We start from the raw sequence: 19,549 nt of genomic DNA on the forward strand, positions 1-19,549 counted from the left end.
CTGCACCTCTTTCGGGGTGAAGGAAATAGAAAGAGAGAGGAAGAGGCCTTTTAAGTTTGTGCAAGGATTCAAAATATAAGTAGCAAAGCCTGCTGAGAGAGAACAGGGGCACCTACCTGAGCTTCCTTTAAAATAATGAAGTACCCTTTGTTTAAAAGGAGAATTTATTAGAGTTTCTTAAACTTCCTAGGAAGTAGAGACTATCACCTTAGATTTGCTTGTGCGTGTGTTGGAAGTGTTTGGGTTACGCTTTGGGAAGAAAACCTTACGTTTAACTCAAGGTAGATGGCCAAATACTCCCGCTCTGATCGCTGTTCAGCTCCTAGCTCCTGCTCCTGCTGTTTCTTGTGCTACCAGTTCAGTTGTTCTCAAGTGATCTTTGTGTGTATTTGTCTTTGGACTCTTCCTTTTGGCAAACTGAGAAAGAAGAAGAAGTTATATTTCTTGGACCTGGTTGATTAAAAACGGCAGAAGAACTAAAATAACATTTTGGTTACCTTTAACCCCAGGAGTGTTTGCTGAATGCCCTCCGTATCCAAACCTCTTCAGTCATTCATGGCAAAAAGAAATGTGAAGTTTGGTGAATGAATCAATTGTAGTCGTCAAGTCTTTCCTGTTTCATGGGATAAATCCCAGAATACGTGGTTCATGATGTCAAGTATGTCAGAGCTTTAATATGTTACAGTGTAATTGTTTTCCTAGTATCTAATGGTAATGAAGCTGTTAAATGGACAGTGATGACTTCATAACAACTCTTAAGGGTGTTTTGGGGGTTTTTTTGTTTTTGTTTGTTTTTGAATAAAACAAACATTTGTTTTAAAGTAAATATTACCTTTAAGATTTTCTGGTGAATGAACGCTTAGATTGAATTTTGTTCCTTAGCCTATATACTTAGGAGAGGATCAGCACTTTCCCAGGTGTACTACAATTTTCAATTCGTTCGTGTAGTCTTTTCTGATCAGATTCTTGAGTCCATCTGTCTTTTTTTTTTTGGCAGTTGTCCTAATGTTACCTAGTTTCAAAAGTATGTTGCTAGTGATGTTGACACTTTCTTGGTACTAACTGGACTTAAAAGATTGGATTTGCCTAATATTTTCAGAATATCATTTTTTTCCTCTTATGTGTCTTACCTTTGCTTGTGAAAACAAAACTAAATTTGCATTTCAAAAAGATACTTTTTTTTTAATTCTTAAAATGACCCTGTTTTAAAGTTTGTCTAAAATAGATTTATCATGTATTTCTTTTGAAGCATTAGAAAGGTTTGAGAAACAGTTAGCCAGCTGGCATTTAAAACCCTTGAGGACTTGTTTTAACTAAACCTTTGGAAAAAAAAGTAGGTGCAACTAAAGCTTAGTTACTGAAATTATTTTAGCTGGCTGTTCAGATGGGTGTAATCATCTTAGGGCATTCTGAAACTTGTTCTTTTTATCAACCTATATCAAGCCTTTTGGGTTTTGTCTGGGAACTCGCCACCTCTCTAAATCAGAAACTTCTTTCTCATCTTATTAAAGCACAGTGGTTTTCATCATTACATTCATTGCAGTAGCCCGCATAGAGGACACTTATACAGGGATGTATTTCTCTGACATTTTCTAGTTGGTTATTAATTCCAAGTCGAGGTCATGTGTTGGTGGCCTGACATCTTTAAATGACATGGACCATTTGTCCTCGCTGAAATCTTGGCGAGGCAGTCCTGTTGGAAATGCCGTGCTCCCAGCTGGCACTGTAACCGACAGTTGGTCTACTAAGCGACCTAAGGAGGGGAGGGAAAAACACAAGTAGAGAGCCAACCCGCATGAGCGATGCAGGTAGCCTCTGCTAGGTCCCTGCCGAGGCCCACAGCCAGCGGGTTGGAGAAGATGCTACTGATTCTGCTCTTCCTGATGCAGGTAGTTACAAGGGCTCAGTCTGCAGAGCCAAGAGCTTGGGTTTGGTTTGATTTTCGTTCTGTTACTACCACCTTGCTATGTGAATGACCTGTGGTTGTCAAGAGGCACCTCATCTGAGAAGAGTTCACGCAGAATGGTTCGTTTCTTGTAGAATAATTGAAAGTGCTATCTTTTGGTGTGGGTATAGTAAATGGCCTGGCCCAAACTGCACTTTTGTTGTCTAGGTGATGTGCTTTGAATAGTGTTGTTGCACTCTTAAAACATAATGGATGTAGGCTGGTCCTTGTGTATTTTGAAACTTTTGACGCTTCTGTTTGAAAAAGGAGCAAGAAAGAGTCAAATTCAGCTTTACAGTATACACAGTTTTAATACCAAAATTTTTATGTACACTGCACTTCAATTTACTCCTTTACTTATCCCTCCCCTCCATCAGAAATTGGCTCTTTAAACATAATCTAGATACAATGAATCTAGGACTTTTCCTTTTAATCTCTGGTTGCTAAGCTGGTAGAATAGTTCACTCACTAATGTTTTCATGATGCTAGAAAGAAAAACAGGCTTCTTTTTTTACAAAAGAGTAGTTGAAAAATAGCAGGTGGAGCTTTTCAATGCCTAAATCGCAGGTGCACAAGCTGTATGTTGTTTTGCCCGTAGATAGCATGAATTTTGCCCTGTCTGAGATGAGGTTTGATTATATCCATCAAAGCTTCTGTTACCTTTCCCTAGATGCATCTCACAGAAGGGTTTTATACAAGATGTGACATGCTGGATTACCAGCTGGCTATGAAATGGCCTTTAAATGTACTGCTAGTGTGATGGCTTAAAAAGCAAGACGTGGCATCAGTTTGGGTATAGGGGCCCCTTTGGAAGGGAGAAGGACATTGGGAGGGAGCAGCCTGCTGCTGCTGTGAAACTGCCTTTCGTTTTCGTTGTTTGTTAAAACACTTTTTTTTTTTTTTTTTTTCCTGGAGAGGAGGAATACTGTGTTCCTCTCTGAAGTCTAATTTTTATGGAAAAATTCATAAGAAAGATGAAATCTAGCTTTCTGGGTAGATTTCGTAGGTCTGAACAGATGGATCTTAATAGCTATGCAGATCACAAACTTGCATCAACTTTATTTCCATTGAAGTAGTTCAGAAATTAACTTTGACACATTTGAGGGAAAAAAAAAAAAAGCATTTAGCACAGATTTCTGGTTTAAAGCCACTGGATATTTTCTGTTTTCACATGCTAGCAATGGGCTGCTGTCTTCTAAGCGGCATAACTGGGCATAAGCACAAACACATGGATTTGCATACAGGCTGGGTTTACCTGTGAAAAATCAGATAGTTTCTACTTAGGGGAAAAGCAAAACACAGGCAGTTGAAGCAGCGGCCCTCCTACGCCCGCGCCTGAGAGGAAGCGGGGAGTGCTGCTGCTGCTGTGCAAAGGAACGCTGCAGTCGGAGACGAAACGCCAGTCCATCCTACTCCTTATCAAGGAACTTCTAGCTGTGCGCGTTTCGCCAGTGATCTAACGCCGAGCGAGTAGCTAGGGTGGAACCGAATGCGTTAATTCAGACCTGCTCCAATACGGTGACTCAGAAATTGAACTTTGGCTGCTGGGTTTGTATTTCAGTGGCGCTGGTGCGGGGAGGGGGGTTTGGTGGAAAAGCCGGGTGCGAGTTAGTGAGGCTGGATGAGGTCTCTGAGCGGGGGGAGAACCTGAAGAGCAGTAGCAGAAATCCTCGGTTTTCGAAGCCCTTGACCGTTTGCGTGGGATTGCAGGTGGTGAAGCACCTGTCATTGCACTCGCTATCTGTCGGAATTGAGGCTGTGTGAGACAGCTGGTGTTTTGGGAGAGCACCTTCACAACCCCTTGGCATGGGTGTTCAGGCTGAAATGCAGTCAATTTAAAGCAAACCGTCTCGGTTTGTGCTCCATCAGAAACTTAATCGGAGACTGCCAAATAAGGCAATTATTTCTGTTTTTAAGGAAGAGTTGCAAACAGTCGAGAGCGGAAGACAGAGCAACTCGGGAGGAAAAAAAAAAGAACAGCCTCTGGTTGTGTCCTCGCGCAGAGTGATGGCTTAGCCTGCAGTTTAGCGTCCCTCTTCAGGGAATTCAAGTTGACTTCACTGCCAGTGTTTGACATCCTGCAAGTTTTATGGTACCCGTTCCCCTAAACGTAGTGCTTAGTGAATGCTTCGCTTACGCCTGGAACCTGGCAACACACGGCTTTGCAAATGGCAGGCGTAAACCGAGGCGTTTGGAAGATTGGCCGTATATTAGTGCGTAGTAGGGATTGTCAAAGGAAAATTTAACAATACGGCGCTAGGCAGGGTCCGGCGCCTTACTGCTGTGCCGTCTGTAAGCCAAGCCTGTATCGCAGAACCAGTTGAAAATGGGGATGCTGCGGGGAAGAGATGTTGGGCGTTTGGGTTTGTTTTGAGACCCTGTGGAGCAATGCTGTTTGGCTGGATAAGGTTGGTATGAGTGGATTATAGTTGGGACTAGGAGGTGGGGCAGAGAAGAGGTTTAAGTCCAGCATTGCCAATCAGCTGGACCGTCTGTCTTTGCTCTTGTTGGGCATAATTATAAGCTAATGAAGTAGCTTCTGTGCAGAGCGGGAACTGTTGGGAAGACATGCTCCTCAACAGTAGTCTCACTGCTTCGGGCAAGCTGCCGCTTCTCCCTACCGTCCTCTGTCGTGGAAGACTGCCCTGTTAGCTTTTGAACTACTGTACAGCTAGAGCTTGTACTGGATAGCAAGGATAAATGGGGAACTCCTCCTCACAAGTGTGGCTGAGGACACCAAAGTTCAGTTTTGACATCTGATAGTTGGTGACAGTATAGCAAAATTATTTGACTGCCAGTGCCAGCAGAATTAACGAGCTCAGCTATAACTTCATCTCTGTTGCTACCCACGGTTGTACATGAAAACCGTTCCTAAAAGTAGTGTGCCTTTCAACGCACAGCCCTGTGGACCACTGTTGGTCAGACCAAGGTAAGGGAAGTGCCTGGGCAGGTGCAGGTTTTTGTCGAAACAGTGGTCGCGCTAATCTGCCTGAGAGCGGTGCCAAAGCCTGGGTGCGAGTGAAGGTGGTGAGCTTTGCTACTTGCAGGGGATGAAGCAAGTCTTTCTACAAGCAGCTAAATACACTTGGGTACCACTATGTGTTTTTTTTTAATTCTCATCTTAGGTCTGGCTTTCTTGTTCAGGTGGGCTTTAATTATATGGAACATTCACTCACTGTCCGCTTGCCTCGCAGGCTTTATTGTAGCCAGCTAAAAGTGACCGCCGTTTCCTAGAAGAGGTGTAAGTTGACTTTTCATGTCATAAACCGTTACACGGGTTAAAGGTGTTTTTAGGGAAAACCACAGTCTTGACCGAATCTCTTCCATTCAAGTATAGTGTCACAGGGAATAAACAAGAAAATATTAGCTTTATAAGGGCGCTGTATGTAAAACGGTGGAGGGCAAAATTAATATCTTCAAAACCAGAAACTGAAAAACCTTTATGTAAAATCTGAACAGAAGTCACACTTATCTTGCTATAATTGTCTTGGACGAATTCATTTCACAATAAAACATCAAACTGTTGTATAATTGCACCCGAAATACCTCACTAAGTGGTAATACAGATATATAAAAGCAGAGTGAAATAGCAAACAGATTTTTATGCAGTGATTTTCTGTTTGAAAAGTTTGCAGAATAGTTTGGTACGACACATAATTAGCATACTGTAATTACTGATTTGTTCAAGGTATGTCGACACTGTGAGGAATTTCTTTTCTTCATCTGTGTGTGCTGGTAGTCGTTTAACACTGCAGCATTTGACACGACACATTTTTTAAATATACATACATGTACATCTATATATATATATATTAAAAAAAATCTATCCCTCTGGTCCTTTTGACTTTGGTTAGAATGTTTACAATATTTGAACAGCTGACTTAAAAAATAATGTAATCCTTTGCGACCCCCCCCACCCCCCCCACCCCGTGGCATCTTAGTACCACCATCGCTGCATAGATCTGCAAATATTTACATATAATTTCATAATATAGTATAAATAACAATATGGTATTTCTAGGTAAAGAAATCAAATTACTCCTTAAAAGCAAGGGGGATGTGTGAAATATATATATATATATATATTTATATATGTTTTTTTTAAATGGCATACTAGTTCAGGTTATGTCCCACATGAAGAAACAAAACATTTTTCAGTGAACTAGTCTATAAATTGGTTATATTATACTCTCTTATCGGAAGGTATGTACTTTCGAACTGGCAACTACCTCGAATTTTGGAAGATTTGACGCTTTCAGAGGCGTCGGGCAAGTGAAAGCTTACAGGGGCGAATTCTGTCTCCCGAGAAACCAGTGGGGTTAGTGCATGAAAATAGCTTCCAGGCAAGAGGAAGCTCAGCTGGAGGGAGGAGGGAGGGCAGGCAGAGGGGGGACAAAGAGACGCTTCTTCCTTCCTCCTCTCTTCTTTCTTTTTCTTTAACCCCGCACTTGATAATTTTTTTTTTCTTAATTAAAAGCAAACCTGCATTCAGGGTATTTACACATGAAAAGGTGTTGAAAGAATGTTTGTTCCGAGTCGTTCAGTAATTAGCCTGAATTCATGAAAAGCATTATCAAGGCAAAGCAGAGATTCAGCAGGAACGGAATACGTGGAATATCTCGGAATCGATCACGTTGAGCTGAGCCTTCTTAAATAAGCAAGCTGTGCTGGCTACTTTGTAAGCGTTGGGAGAGCCGTCCTGATTAAATCAGTGATTGTGTGAACTGCTCCGTTCTGTGTTTTATTTTTGTGGGCTTTAGCGAGGTACGCTTAGGCAAGCCAAACTATCGTTATGGAGGTAGGAAAACTATCGGAAAATAAATTCACTGGTCCCCAATGCACTTAAATCCCAAATCCCCTTCCTGCACCTCCGTTACTTTTCTTTTCCTCCCGTTTTTGCTCAAGTCAAACGATCACGGAAGGAAAAGCATCCTCCAAGCCTGCCTTTAAAGTGAGCTGAGCCAGCTGGAATGTGTGGGGTCATATAGCTGCAGTGGAACAAATGGAGGGTATGTTCCCTCGCAGATCTCTGTCCAGACATCTAATATCCTTTCCCTCAGACTATTTTCATTAGAAAAAGTAGAATATGGAGACTTCGGTATAAACGTTTACACACAGTCTTATAATTACATAACATGAAACATTTTACATAGTGAGGTGAGCATCCCTTTAGACTTTTAAACAGTGGGAGTGCAAATTTAATGTAACCATTGCTTTTTTAACACTGAAAATAGTATGGTTTTATTTTTTAAAAAAAACTTAAAAATACGGCACCACTCCATAAACAATGTTTCCATTAAGTAGCTTGGAAAATTAGGCTTTATGTCAACATTTGTAAAAATTAGAATCTGATGTCGGTCCCCTACAATTTTAAAATAGGTTACTTATCTGATTTAATTTGTGATGGCATGTAGGTATTATACTTCACATTCTTTATATGGCAGCTGCTGACACTTGCATTGTCCATAGCCATTAATGATGATGAAGGGTCCTTCATGGGTGGGTTCGTATTCATTGTATGGTCCTTGGTCTGACATGTTTGCCATGTGTAGCCGTGTTTGGGAGCGGAGTTGCCTGTGGTTTTGAATCATTGAGCACTGCCTAATTCTTCTTAATGTGGGAGGGCAGCATTTCCTGGAGATGAACACTATAAAAATGATAAAAAAGAAAGAAAATAATAAAGCCATTGTTCCTGTAATTACCCTTTGAGTGAAGATGGCATTGTTTGGCTCGGGGAAATGTTCTTCAGTGGTAACGACCATGCCTGCCGTAGTTGGCATTTCTTTGTCTCCCGCATGGAAATTAGAAGAGCTTATTCTTTTTGTGTACTCAGTAGTTGGAACTCTGTATGTCGTAGCCATGGATGTAACAACAGTTGATAAATTCCAGCAAAGCTGAAAACCATAAACTGCATCTAGAATATCCTCGCCCTGGGTGTGGTCTGGGCTGTGGCAGAGGATGGAGTGCTCCCACCGACCTTGGAAGCCACTCAACCAGGTGGCTAGTGCACATATCTTTGGGCTGCATTCCCACAGATTGCCGGAGAGGCCCACTGTAGTTATGGATGTGAGTGAATTTAAGATCTTGGAATCCAGAGTGGTTAGCTTGTTGTTATCCATTAGGAGTATTTTAAGGTTAGGCATAGTTTCAAAAACTGTTAGATCGATGGCTTTGATTTCATTTCCAGTCAAATCTAGCTTTTCTAAGGTGCCCCAGGTCCACTCCATCCCACATGTCAAGTTGCTAATTTTGTTCCACTGCAAGAAGAGTGTGTGCAGGCTGCTGAGCCGGAGGAAATGAGCAAAATTAATCTTTGTCAGCTGGTTGTGCTCTAGGTGAAGTTCCCTCAGTTTGATTAATCCCGCAAATCCATTGCGAGCCAAACTTCGCAAGCGATTTGTGCTCAAATCCAGGAACTCCAAGCTACGACAGTCCCAGAAAAGGCGGACTGGGATAGTCCGCAGGGAGTTGGAACGTAAATGCAAGGTTTGTAGTTTGCGAAGGCCATAGAACAGCTCAGGATGCAGAGAGGATAACTGATTAAAAGAGAGGTCCAAATTTTGCAGGTTAAGCAGCTGGCTAAAAGTTGTGTTTGGCAAATGAAAGATTTTGTTGGAACTTAAGACTAATTCCTTAAGTTTATACAGTCCTTGAAAAGAATCTTCTCTTACTGTTGAAATTTGATTATGATCTAAGTGAAGCCAAGTAAGTTGACTGAAGCTTGCAAATTGATCCCTCTCAAGTTCAGTAATGTAATTGTGCCTCAATGACAAACCTAGAGAGCCCTTTTCAGTGGTGTTTGGCACTGAGTGAAACCCCTGAGAGTCACAGTAAAAGAGCAGCTTCTCACAGCGACATTTTGGTGGACAAGCCATGCCCAAGGCAGGCAGCATTTTTAAAACCATGCTCATTGCATATAGTGCTGCCAGCATACGAGCCCCTAATGGCCACTTGAAATGTAAGCCTGCAGAATATAATTTAGGAAAACAACAAGATAGGATATCCTTATCAGTATACTTTGAACATCACGATGGAAGATTTCACTGCAGATAACATTGCCATGCATTTCTGAAAAGCTAATTCTAAATGCAAGAAACAACTTTATGCTAAAAACAGAATACTTGGATATTATACTTAGGATGAGCCTTTATCTGTATTACGGAGGATTACGGTCTCACAATGTGAAGACATTTTTCAATTAGGTTCAGTTCAGAAAAATTTGCTTTAGTACCTAACTGCTTCTTTAAAACATAGCTGTTCATTCATTATACAAGATACATAGAAATGTATGGACTTACCCATTCTTTTGAGTACATTGGAGGTTGCATTCAGTCGTAGTTTTAGACTCAACGCAGTGAGTCTGTGAAAGGCTCTAATGTAAGATAGCCTCTGAATAATTTACTGGTTTTAGTGTCCTTTGATATTAGTGCAAAATTGAATCCACGATCCTCCCTTCAAGTATTCCGTTTGAAATCGCTGGCTTGATCTCCTGTGACAGGTCGGTAATTTTTCAGTCGATGCTTAATACAAGTTTTCTTCCTCTGTGACTGCTCGGCTCTTTAACTGAAGCTCACGTTTTCGTTTTCCGCAGCTGTGGCTTCCTTTAGTCCTAACTTGTTGATGGCAGATGGGTGGCTTATTGCTGAGAGAAGCTCCTGTAGTAGCATGAGTGCATTTACTGAAAAGCTTTTCAGGGAAGCGGTACAAGAATGGATTTGCTTATGCGCTGCGACCACGCAGGACTGTATATAGGCTGACGTCACCTGGTGACGTTCCTTTTGTTTGGGTTTTCCAGAAGCTTTGCTGTTTTAAAGCATTGTGGTGCATACTGTGATCGTGTTAAAGACCACTGAGAGAGGAGGGGGAACAAATCCCCCGTCGGAGTCCTTCGTCCCCGCAGTTTGAGGAGCAGGAATGACTTGTAACCGCCCCACGCTTCCCCCTCCCCGCTAGATCTTTGCTAGTTTTGTTCGGATAACATTAAAAGCAGTACAGAGCTGCAGTTGGAAGCGTCTTTTAACGCGAGCTGCTGCCAATTTTCTGTTACCTTTTGCTGCATAAAAGGAACTTTAGGACGTAAAGTGTGCGCGGCTTGAATAGCCCGAAATGCTTGAATGCTGATTAGCACCAGCTTCTCGCGGAGGTGAGAATGATGTGGCAGTTTAAAGCCACGCAGCACAACTGTGCGCGTCCGGGGTCCCTGCAAAGGTGCTCGAGGGAGTGCTCGTTTAGGTGGAGCTGGTATGTCGGAAAGTATAGCCAGCCCCTTCCCACGTCCCGGAAACGGAGCACCGTGAGCTCTCGTTTAAAGCGAGGAGAAATTTCTGGAAAAAGTAAAGCTTGCATAAGAGCACGGAAAAAATTTCATTGGACTCCAGCTTGACAGCCTGCAGTTATGAAACCAGAAAAATCTTTTTTTTTTTTTTTTCCTCCAAAAAAACCCTTGCTTTTGTACTTACTAATTTATTCCTGGGGGCTGGAGTGTAGGAGATGAAGCTGCGAGTTTGGCATTTACAATTGGGGCTCGGAGCAGTTGGAAGGCTTCGTTATGGTTATATTGCCGTGCTCCTTGGAAAAAGGTGGGCATCGCTTCCGCTAGGATCTCACGACAGCGTCGGTCCGGGCTGTAATCGCGATCTAGCAGGTTTTTAGAGGGGAGACCCGTTTGTAGCAGGGGTGACGCAGCGACCCTGCCAAGCCGTGGGCTTGCCCAGCCGTGCTGCCTGGGCGCGTGCGCGCGCACCCCAGTTTAGAGGAGAGCGTGCTGCCCTGGCTGCTGGTCTCTTAAGTTCAGTTGTCCTTTTATCCAGAGCAAACACTTCTGAATTTTTGCCTGTGGGTTTTTTCTGGTGTGCATGCAGGAGACCATCCGGTGAGGCTGCTCTGGCCTTGACTCTGACGGGAGCGAGATCTGGGGCGGGTGTTTGCTCCCTCCCTTGAGCTCCTTGCATAAGCGCTTGTGTCTTATTTTCCCTGCAAGACATAAAGGAATAACGTATGATTAGAAAATACTGTGCAACAGCGAGGTGTCGTTTATGGTCTCAAGATATGGAATGAACTCAGAAGAATAAACTGCCCCCTCTAACGGGAGGTAAAGATGAACTGTGCCAAAAAGAGGTTTTGGCCGTCTACCAAGACCGTCTACCTTTGTGATTAGACTTTGGTCCCCTAGAGGTAGTCGCATTTCAGCTAAGACTTGTTTTCTGCCCATTTCTCCCTTCTCTCTTTCCTTCGGTTAAGTTGTAACGCTGATTGCAGTAACTCATTTCTGCAGTGGATTGTCCTTTCCAGAGCAGAGCTATAACTTAAGTATGAAGCGGCAAGTAAAGGGATGGAGAAGGTGAACTGCAGAAGAACACACTAAGGACGTAACTGTCTTTAATGATAAAGCAAATGAGCTAAATTTGTTAAACTACTTTGTCATAATAAATATTCTCACATATGCTCTAGGTTGAAAGAAATACACGCAAATAAATTACGCTTTAAAGAGTTTCTTCATAGTCACTATGCACTGTACCAAAAAAGTATAGAAGCAAAACTGCAGCCTAAGCCATCGGTTGCCAGTTGCCTTCTGGAACTGCTCTGGCAACGTACCTGGAGCTATGCTTATTGTAGCAGCTGGTCTGACACACAAACCTGTTCTCGAGTGTTGATTCGAATTTTAGTAACTTTTAAAAGCAGTGCTTCAAGGGCATAATTAATCAAATGAAACAAGCTGTAAGATCATGTGTTACTACTGTCTTGTGCTACCTCTTTACGTTATCACCAGGAGTCTGAATGTAGATTTTGGTGGGGGGTGGTTTTGCCTTTTAGCATCGGTATCTGCTGGTACGTTCCTCCCACCTTAAGATTGTATAATCTGACCCAGAGTTAAGAGTTAATGTTCAAACACAGCAAGCTGCTCCCTTTCTGAAGCCCTGAATACTTTGGCTCTTCACCGAATAAGGGTAGCTATTTAGCACCTTGCCAGGGAGTCTCTGTTTGGGAAACTGTTAACGTGAACTTTCTGGATACTTTTCTTAGTGAAACATGTTTTTATGTGTACTAGTTGTGAAATAACAGAGATCTTTCCAAAAGCATGCATCAGATCCCTTTTTAGATCTGGAACTCTGCACTAATATTCAGGTTGTTCCCTGGGAACTGTCTGGGGTGTTGAGATGTAATAGGCAGGGAATAAACTCCAGCTGTTTGCAAAATTCACAATATTGCATTTCTTCTGAGGCTGAAAACTTGCTTGCATGCGGAGGAAAAACATGTAACAGTGCCATCTGGAGACTTGTCCCAGAACAGGCATGTTGAGGTAAAGACCAAAACCATCACGTGCGCCATAGAGGAGGAGGAGAATGGCGGGTCCCCTTCAAGAATGAAACTGCTGCTAGAACCAAATAACCGTCTTGGGGACTTCTTCCTTCCCCCACTCCTTGCACAGCAAAAGGGCTGGTTTTCCTGGTAAATGCACGCACTAGGAAAGTAAAATTGGACCCTAAGGGTAGTGTTGTCGTTTAGCTAGGCTGACATCTTGTGGAAGGCTTCCTAGTGTATTCAGAACAAATAAGCTAATTTTGCATGATGTGGCTGAGAGTTGAGCGACTTTCTCGTGCTTTCAGCTTGGAGGATGCTGGCTCCCCGTGTTGCACGCGAGACTGGCACGCGGGATTTGCATCCGTATGTACGGTATCACACGAACAGAGAGAACTTCACCTTCTGCACAGAAAAAGACTGTCAATTTTCGCCGGACGTTAGCACTTCAGGAATCATGAAAGTATTAGCTGCTGCTTTTTTTTGCCAAAAGACAGACTTCTTGCTGTGCTATTAAGGCTGCGAGGCAAAGGAAGCTAGCACAGACGTGTGGCAGCAGCGTTATTATGCGCGTAGCGTCACTTGGATGTCCTACAGTGAAATGGGATTAGCAAGGAGCCCCTTTAGAAGGAAATAGGGAAATGGACATATGAAAAAAAAAAAATGTATCGTCAACAGATGTGGGCAAGCTGCAGAGGTTCCTGAAGGAAGAGAGTAGGAGTGATGGAGGAGGGCACAGTCAGTCTAATTGCATTGTCTTGCTGGGAGCAAAGCCCGCCCAGGCGAGTTTGGCTGCAGCGCAACGAATGTCACCTACGCTTCTGACAGCTCTCTCTACCTGGCGGTGGCTGCACGTTTGCGTCCTCCTCTTACCGGCCCACGCAGAGGAATTGGCCTTTCTCTCTCAGCAGTTCTTCAGCAGAACACAAACCGCCGTGACTGTAGCCCAACGCTCGGGAAGAGGCGCTTGCTCAACCAGCAGACCTCCGATGTGGAGGCGCTGCCGAAATGCCTGCATGCTGCTGTTTGCTTATCCTTCCTGGCCGTGAATCGGCGCTATTGCATCTGGAATTTGTTTGCCATCCTCACAGCAGGGAAACGAAAGAGCACAGAAGGTTGTCCTTTGTAGACATAAAATTAAGCAAGATGTCAAAGAAAAAAATTAAGCATGCAGCAAACTGAATCTGAGCACTAACATCTTAATGCTTCGCTGCGGAGTACTGCATCAGTAGATATACGTTGATAGACAGCTTTCTTTATTACTGGCTGGCCAACAGCAAAGCATGGCAAACACTCATTCTTCATTTATTAAATGCCCATCCTTAACCATGGTATTGTTTGCCGTACCAACAGAGGGGAAGACAACTCGCAGACTACCTGAAGCGAAAAACCCTTTCCGAAAGATCTTTTTTTAGGTGGTTGTGCGTTAGACTGCGGTCAGGGCTGCACGTTCCCACCGCGGAGACGGTGGTGGCTCCAGTCGCGCAGCCGTGGCCTAGGTGACATTGAGCGAGTGGGAGAAGGAGCCTTGGCTATGCGTGGCATCAGCGAGCTGACTCGTGTCCCACTGAATGGCTTAGAGTAATGGGAGGGCTGGATGCCGGGCGAGAGGGCCCCGTTTCTTTCAAAAGCTCTGTGATCTTAGGTTGCCTTAAATGGATGAAACGTCAAGATTTGTGATGAAGGCTTTGGAATTTATATTAATTTGCTTAATTTCTGTTCTGTTTTCTGGACTTTATAGATAAACTCTTCCACCGTGAAATATTTCCGAGTTTATAAAGAGAATTCCAGCTACAAGAACATTGTTTTCTGGGTGACTGTTTTGTAATATATGCCATGCTGAACCTAGTTTCTTTAAGATAACATTCATTCACTTATCAGCACCATTCTCTATTTTCTTATAAATATAAATTAGTTGGCATTTAGACTTGAGCATCAATAGCTGTAGGAAAACTTGGTTGACTTTTTTTTTTTTTTTTAATTCAGAAGGCAGGTCTACAACTGGTATGCTTTTTTGACTGAGATGGTAATTCCACTTGCCTCCTTGTGTACAAATCTCCTTTCTTTGCTTTAAGGCATTAAAAAAAAAAAAAAAGGATGAGGATAGCTATGTGAGCTGGAAAAGCAAGGATGTGACAACGACTGTTTGTATCGATTTCCAAGCAGGGCAGTAACGATGGTGGGAGAGCAAAGATTCTAGGGGTAGGGAAAGGGATCAATTTTTAACACCAATTCTAACCCATTTTATAAAGATCTTATTTAATCTTTAAGTAAATTTGTGCTATGGCTAAGTTTTTATTATTCATGATACTGGACAGAGCTGTGATATCTTAATAGAAAATGATAGGCATGGGCAATGTGACTGCATTAGCCGCTTGCTGTACAAGCGCCTGCAAAGCTTGTGATTTTTCTCCAAGATAGCTGAGTTTTGTGCTGAATATCTGGAAATCCTATTAGGAGTGTTTGAATATTTAGAATTCACTATTGTCAGTCCTCCTAATCCCAGCCGTAGGAGTAACTGATAGCTGGGATGTATTATGCTGCTGCGTCATTAGTATATTTGGCTTTTCCCTGAAAGTTTGATCTAGAAATAAGGACTTTTTTTTTTTAATAACAATAATAAAGGTAATTGATTACTAGAGCAGATTACCCAGTGGGTGGTATGCTGTCACTTTGAGCCTTGAGAAATGATTTATTATTTTAGAAACTAGCTCAAACGTTGTTGAGCTGTAATGAGGAACTGGTGGGTAAAATCCACGGGGATTGAACATGTAGGAACTTGGACAAAGTGATCGTTGTGGGTCTAGGAAGATCGGCACCATTTTTGTATGGTTTACCTGGCTTGAGCAGTTAGAGGCTGCACTGCTCCTTCATGTGAGTGTGCTCCAGCAGCCCCTGTCCCACCAGCTAGCTAACTGTGCTAGTCCCACAGTTAAGGTATTGTGTTTCGTTTTATGCAAAAATAGGGTCAAGAGACTTGAGGGTAACCTTCAGACTGTCAAAACTTGACCTCTGTGTCTCGGGGCCAGGACAGGTAGCTGCTGAAGTGCAGGTGTTGGTGGTCTCCTACCCCACTGGGCCAGCTACAGCCCTTACCAAGAGCCAGGTGAGCAGCTGTATGGGGGAAGGTGTTAAATTACTGCAGCTAAATTAGCAGGACATTTTCTGCTGCAACCTTCAGAGAAAATTCTGTTAATACTTTTTTTGGGACGAACTTCTGTACTAGAATTTCCGAATGCCAACAAGATGGAAATAAATCGGAGCTGCCTTGCTAAAATTCAGTGGGTTTAGGCTATATAGCTATTTCTGCGTTAGTACATGGTGTGGCTTAATAGAAGCAGCTCAACAGTGTGACATCATTGCTGCTTAGGCCCTAAATGTACACAATATATGCTTTTCTGGCCGTTATACTTTGGAGTAGCTGTGGTCTGGTCCCATGGACTGAACAGGCATTAGTGGAAATCACGGTTGTGGTTTTCCTTTCAGACGAAAGGATTCCCATTCACATGTACCAAGACTGTTTTTGCTGTGAGCTGCAGGACAGCAAAGTGGAAGCGATGGGTAGATTGGCTTTAAAAGCCTACTCCTGGTTCACATTAAAATGGTAATGTAGGTGCACCCAGGGAGAAGTAAAATGGCACTTCTTGGAATAGCTGACTGTTTGGCTTTCTACCTGATAGATGAATATATATCCTATACCCAGATGTATTCCTGGAAAAAACGTGCACGTGTATGTGGAGGAGAGCGCTAAAATTTCATTAAATGATCACGTTGCAATAGGTGAATACGATGCGAGTGTCGGAAAGCATCCGAAACTGAAATTGTAGATTTATGTCTCATAACAGGACCAACGACAGCTGGCAAACGTTAGTGGTCTTGGTGACTTCCCTCCTGTGAATAGCCTATTATTTGCTTTGGGAGTCTAATGACTGCAAACAGGCGAAAAAACCCTACCACCACCGCTGTCACAACTGCAGCTTGAGAGAAAGGGAAGATCGTGTTTGGTACAATCTGAATGAATGCTCTCTAGCCCACGTGGATTTTTATTTGTTTCTTTTTTTGTACCAACCAAGCATGGGAACAACAAACTGTTCAAAAAAATAAGTAGCAGTAATTTTCACTTTATCTAGAGACTTCTGCTTTGTGGGGTTTTTTTTTTGTTTGCTTTTTTTTGTGTGTGTGGAGCGGAACAACAGAACAACTCGGGGTCTGCCGAAAAGCCTGGCATAGTTGCAACTGTCTTGGGTTTTTCATTTCAGGCAGTTCCCAGTTGCATTTTGTGATGAGAATCAAATTTCTTGATCAGGGAATAACAGATCTTCAATAATTTATTTAACTATGATGACTTCAGAGGCTCCTAATTGTTGTTTCCAGTTTTGTTTAATTTTTATTTCAGCTATGTGCTGGACTCCGCATTTGGGATTCGAAGCTGTCCATCCAAGTAGTTCAAATCAATGTGTCACCTGGAGAACCGATAATTAGCGTACCTCACTGTAGTGCTGTTAACTAGGTTTCTTTCTCAACAGGCTGATTATATTGGTTGTGTCTTTGTTGGTTTGCAGTTGCATAAAGCATTTTTCAAAATTCTCATATGAGGAATATAAAGAAAAAGCTCCCAGTGAAACTGTAAGGACATCATTGCTTTATCTGGTGCTCCCAAACTGATACAAATTAGGATATTTTGGGACCAATATCTGCTTATGAAGAGAGAAGTCATTGCTGCTTTCTTATCCCTCTTTCCCTCTTCAACAACGTTCCTAATAGGAGACTCACTGCATCGAACCTTGGGGAAATCCAACACTTGGCGGGTGGGCCTTGATACCCTTGATAACGGTGGATTTCATCCCCGACAAACTTTTTGTAAGGATTTTGCTTTTTAATATGGATTTTTTTTGGTTTAGACCTGTGACCACTCAAGAACAATCTTCAGTGACAGTTGCAGAGTATAAAACTCTAAGGGAGCGCCATCGTGTCCGCTGTGGATGGTGCACGCCTCTGTCGGCGCAGGGTAGCGCATCGGGTGTTTGTGCGCAAACCGTAGGCTTTGGGTGATCTCGGTAGAGGAGGTCACAGAAGGCTCAGGTTTTAAGCAGGGCTGCTCTGTGGTGGGGAGTGAGCTGCTTCAGGCTGGAGGTTCAGTGCAAACCATGTAATCCTTGATAGATCTCCTGGAGGAGAGAAATCTAAAATTCAGAGTTTAAATAAGGTCTCTAAGGCTGACTTATGAAAGCATCATCTTTCTTTGAAAAGAAGCTAACAAACGTTAAGGATAGAAATCTTCCATTGTAAGATGCCTCCGTACTGCCCAAACCTGCCACTAGTAGTAGTGCTTTATTAGGGACGTGGAGAGTGTCTTTTTAACTTGCATAGTTGGTTTAAAAAGAAGGGGAGGCGGGGGGAGAGCTGAAAATGTATTTGAAATAAATAATACTGGCTTTACCTTGAGACCCTGAACACGCTGTTTACCCTTCTGTCTCTTGTTTTCCAGGCTGGACGCAAAGAGAGAAGTGATGCACTGAATTCTGCAATTGATAAAATGACCAAAAAGACCAGAGACTTGCGTAGACAGGTAGTTAATGTTTCAAGTTGATGCTTGTTGAGGCAAACGAATGCATTTCTGCGTGTATTCCCCCTTGGAAATATTTTGGCCGTTGATTTGTTTCCAGTTGGCTTTAGGCTTGCCTGCTTGTAGTTAGTGAATTAAATGCTTGAAGCTTCTAGTGCCTGCTTCATGTGGCAGCCTGGGGATTGGAAATGTAAACCCTCTGATAACCATATAATAAACATGTTTGATCCTTAATTGTCCTGATGGCAAAAATGAGTTTAAAAAAACGGAGGGCGACAGATTTCGTGGAGTTCAAACGCAATTGGTTGTGTGTTATAATTCTGCTGGTCTTCATTTCAGAGAGGCTGATTGTGAAGGCCTGTGTGTCTTGTATTTATGTAATGTTAATTTTCTTGGTTTTTTTTTTTTTTAAAGCAACGCATTCCCCTTTACAAGTAAAAGTGGGATCAAGTTTGTTCAAAAATGATTTTATTCTGGTAGAAAAATAAAAGAAGTTAAATCAGCATGTTATTTAATCAGCTGAGAGAAAGCAGCAAATTTACTTAGGCAAAGCCAATATGAGCTGCTAAATCAATATTTGTGGCCAAACTGGTGACTTGCGCTCACGTAACTAATCCATTTTTTTTTAAGGAGATTTAATTTAAATTGAAGCAAGAACTGTATAGACAAGACTTAGTACAGGGAAAGCCTTGGTCACACAAAGGAAAAAGGATCAACGACAGAACGATTTTAGCTTTGCATATTAATACAGTGAAAGGAAAGTAGCATTGGAACGCTAGTGAAAGAGTAACTCATTCGTTTATTTTTATTTTAGCTCCGCAAAGCTGTTATGGACCATGTATCAGATTCTTTTCTGGAAACAAATGTTCCACTTTTAGTATTGATTGAAGCTGCCAAGAATGGGAATGAAAAAGAAGTTAAAGAATATGCCCAGGTTTTCCGTGAACATGCCAATAAATTGATTGAGGTAAGATGGTACAAATTAAAATTAAATTAGCACTTGCTAAATTAAAGGAAAGCTAGGCAAAACACGTTTTTCAGTTGTGTTGGAAGAAACAGCAAACTTTGTAACGAATTTCTGTTTAGACACCTTTTAAATGATTAAAATTGCAGGATTATTAAAAAGCAGCAACTACTGTTACATAGCTCATGTGACCGTAGAGGTTATGTAGCATGAGAGTGTTATTATGCTCTTACCTCTACTTGCTGTGTTAATTGGAGATGGAAAAAGGTATGGAGGAAGGGAGACTGGCATCCGTTTGCTGCTGTACGGTCTGACCTGTTGCTTGAAGTTTGGAGTGGGTTTTTTTTTATTTATTTGTTTATTTTTTCCTTCAGTAAAATAACAGTGCATATGAGCAGGACTTTAGTGTGAGGCTTTCTAGAATGAACACCTGCTGGCATATGTGTCGAGCAAACAAATGTGCAAACGGAAAAAAATTCCAGTAACAACCAAAATCAGTCCTCACCATCTTTTTCTAACAAAGGTCATCAAACTGAATTTACTCCAAACTATAAAAGTAATCTCTAGGAAGATTAATGTAAATGAGACTGACCTATCTTTAATTAAAATCCATTAGTCAGCCATTAAAGTTAATCGTTTTGCAGCCGATACTGCATTTATGAAGAGAGCCTTAAGTTCGTGCCATGTGTTTATGAACACGTCTTGGTAACCTTGTCCTATTGCCATAGTTTTCACGTTATGGATTTCGTGCATGTTTATGCTAAATTTGATGAAC

At 42.2% G+C, this 19,549-nt stretch overlaps 2 protein-coding genes across 4 annotated transcripts in view; one reads left to right on the forward strand and one right to left on the reverse strand.

The window, feature by feature from the left end:
* CTNNA1 (catenin alpha 1) overlaps nucleotides 1-19,549 on the forward strand; it is a 120,015-nt gene that overhangs the window by 51,968 nt on the left and 48,498 nt on the right. The window contains exons 8-9 of the mRNA XM_068959782.1: nucleotides 17,733-17,813; nucleotides 18,625-18,777. Of these exons, the coding sequence (XP_068815883.1) occupies nucleotides 17,733-17,813; nucleotides 18,625-18,777 (234 nt within the window). The remainder of the gene's footprint in view (nucleotides 1-17,732; nucleotides 17,814-18,624; nucleotides 18,778-19,549) is intronic.
* On the reverse strand, nucleotides 6,210-9,361 carry LRRTM2 (leucine rich repeat transmembrane neuronal 2). Of its 3 annotated transcripts, none has more exons than XM_009690224.2 (2): nucleotides 9,244-9,361; nucleotides 6,210-8,481 (listed from the first exon to the last, which is right to left on the reverse strand). In XM_009690224.2, the coding sequence occupies exons 1-2, from the start codon at nucleotides 9,271-9,273 to the stop codon at nucleotides 7,363-7,365; spliced, it is 1,149 nt and encodes a 382-aa protein (XP_009688519.1). In that variant the 5' UTR covers nucleotides 9,274-9,361; the 3' UTR covers nucleotides 6,210-7,362. The 3 variants fall into 3 exon arrangements, 2 of the variants coding, with proteins under 2 accessions (XP_009688519.1, XP_009688518.1); XM_009690223.2 differs by having other exon boundaries at nucleotides 6,210-8,909; nucleotides 9,244-9,326; XR_696370.2 differs by having other exon boundaries at nucleotides 7,503-7,592; nucleotides 9,244-9,333.

This window comes from Struthio camelus, chromosome 13, assembly GCF_040807025.1.
Source record: "Struthio camelus isolate bStrCam1 chromosome 13, bStrCam1.hap1, whole genome shotgun sequence".
In the NCBI taxonomy this organism is placed as follows: Eukaryota; Metazoa; Chordata; class Aves; order Struthioniformes; family Struthionidae; genus Struthio; species Struthio camelus.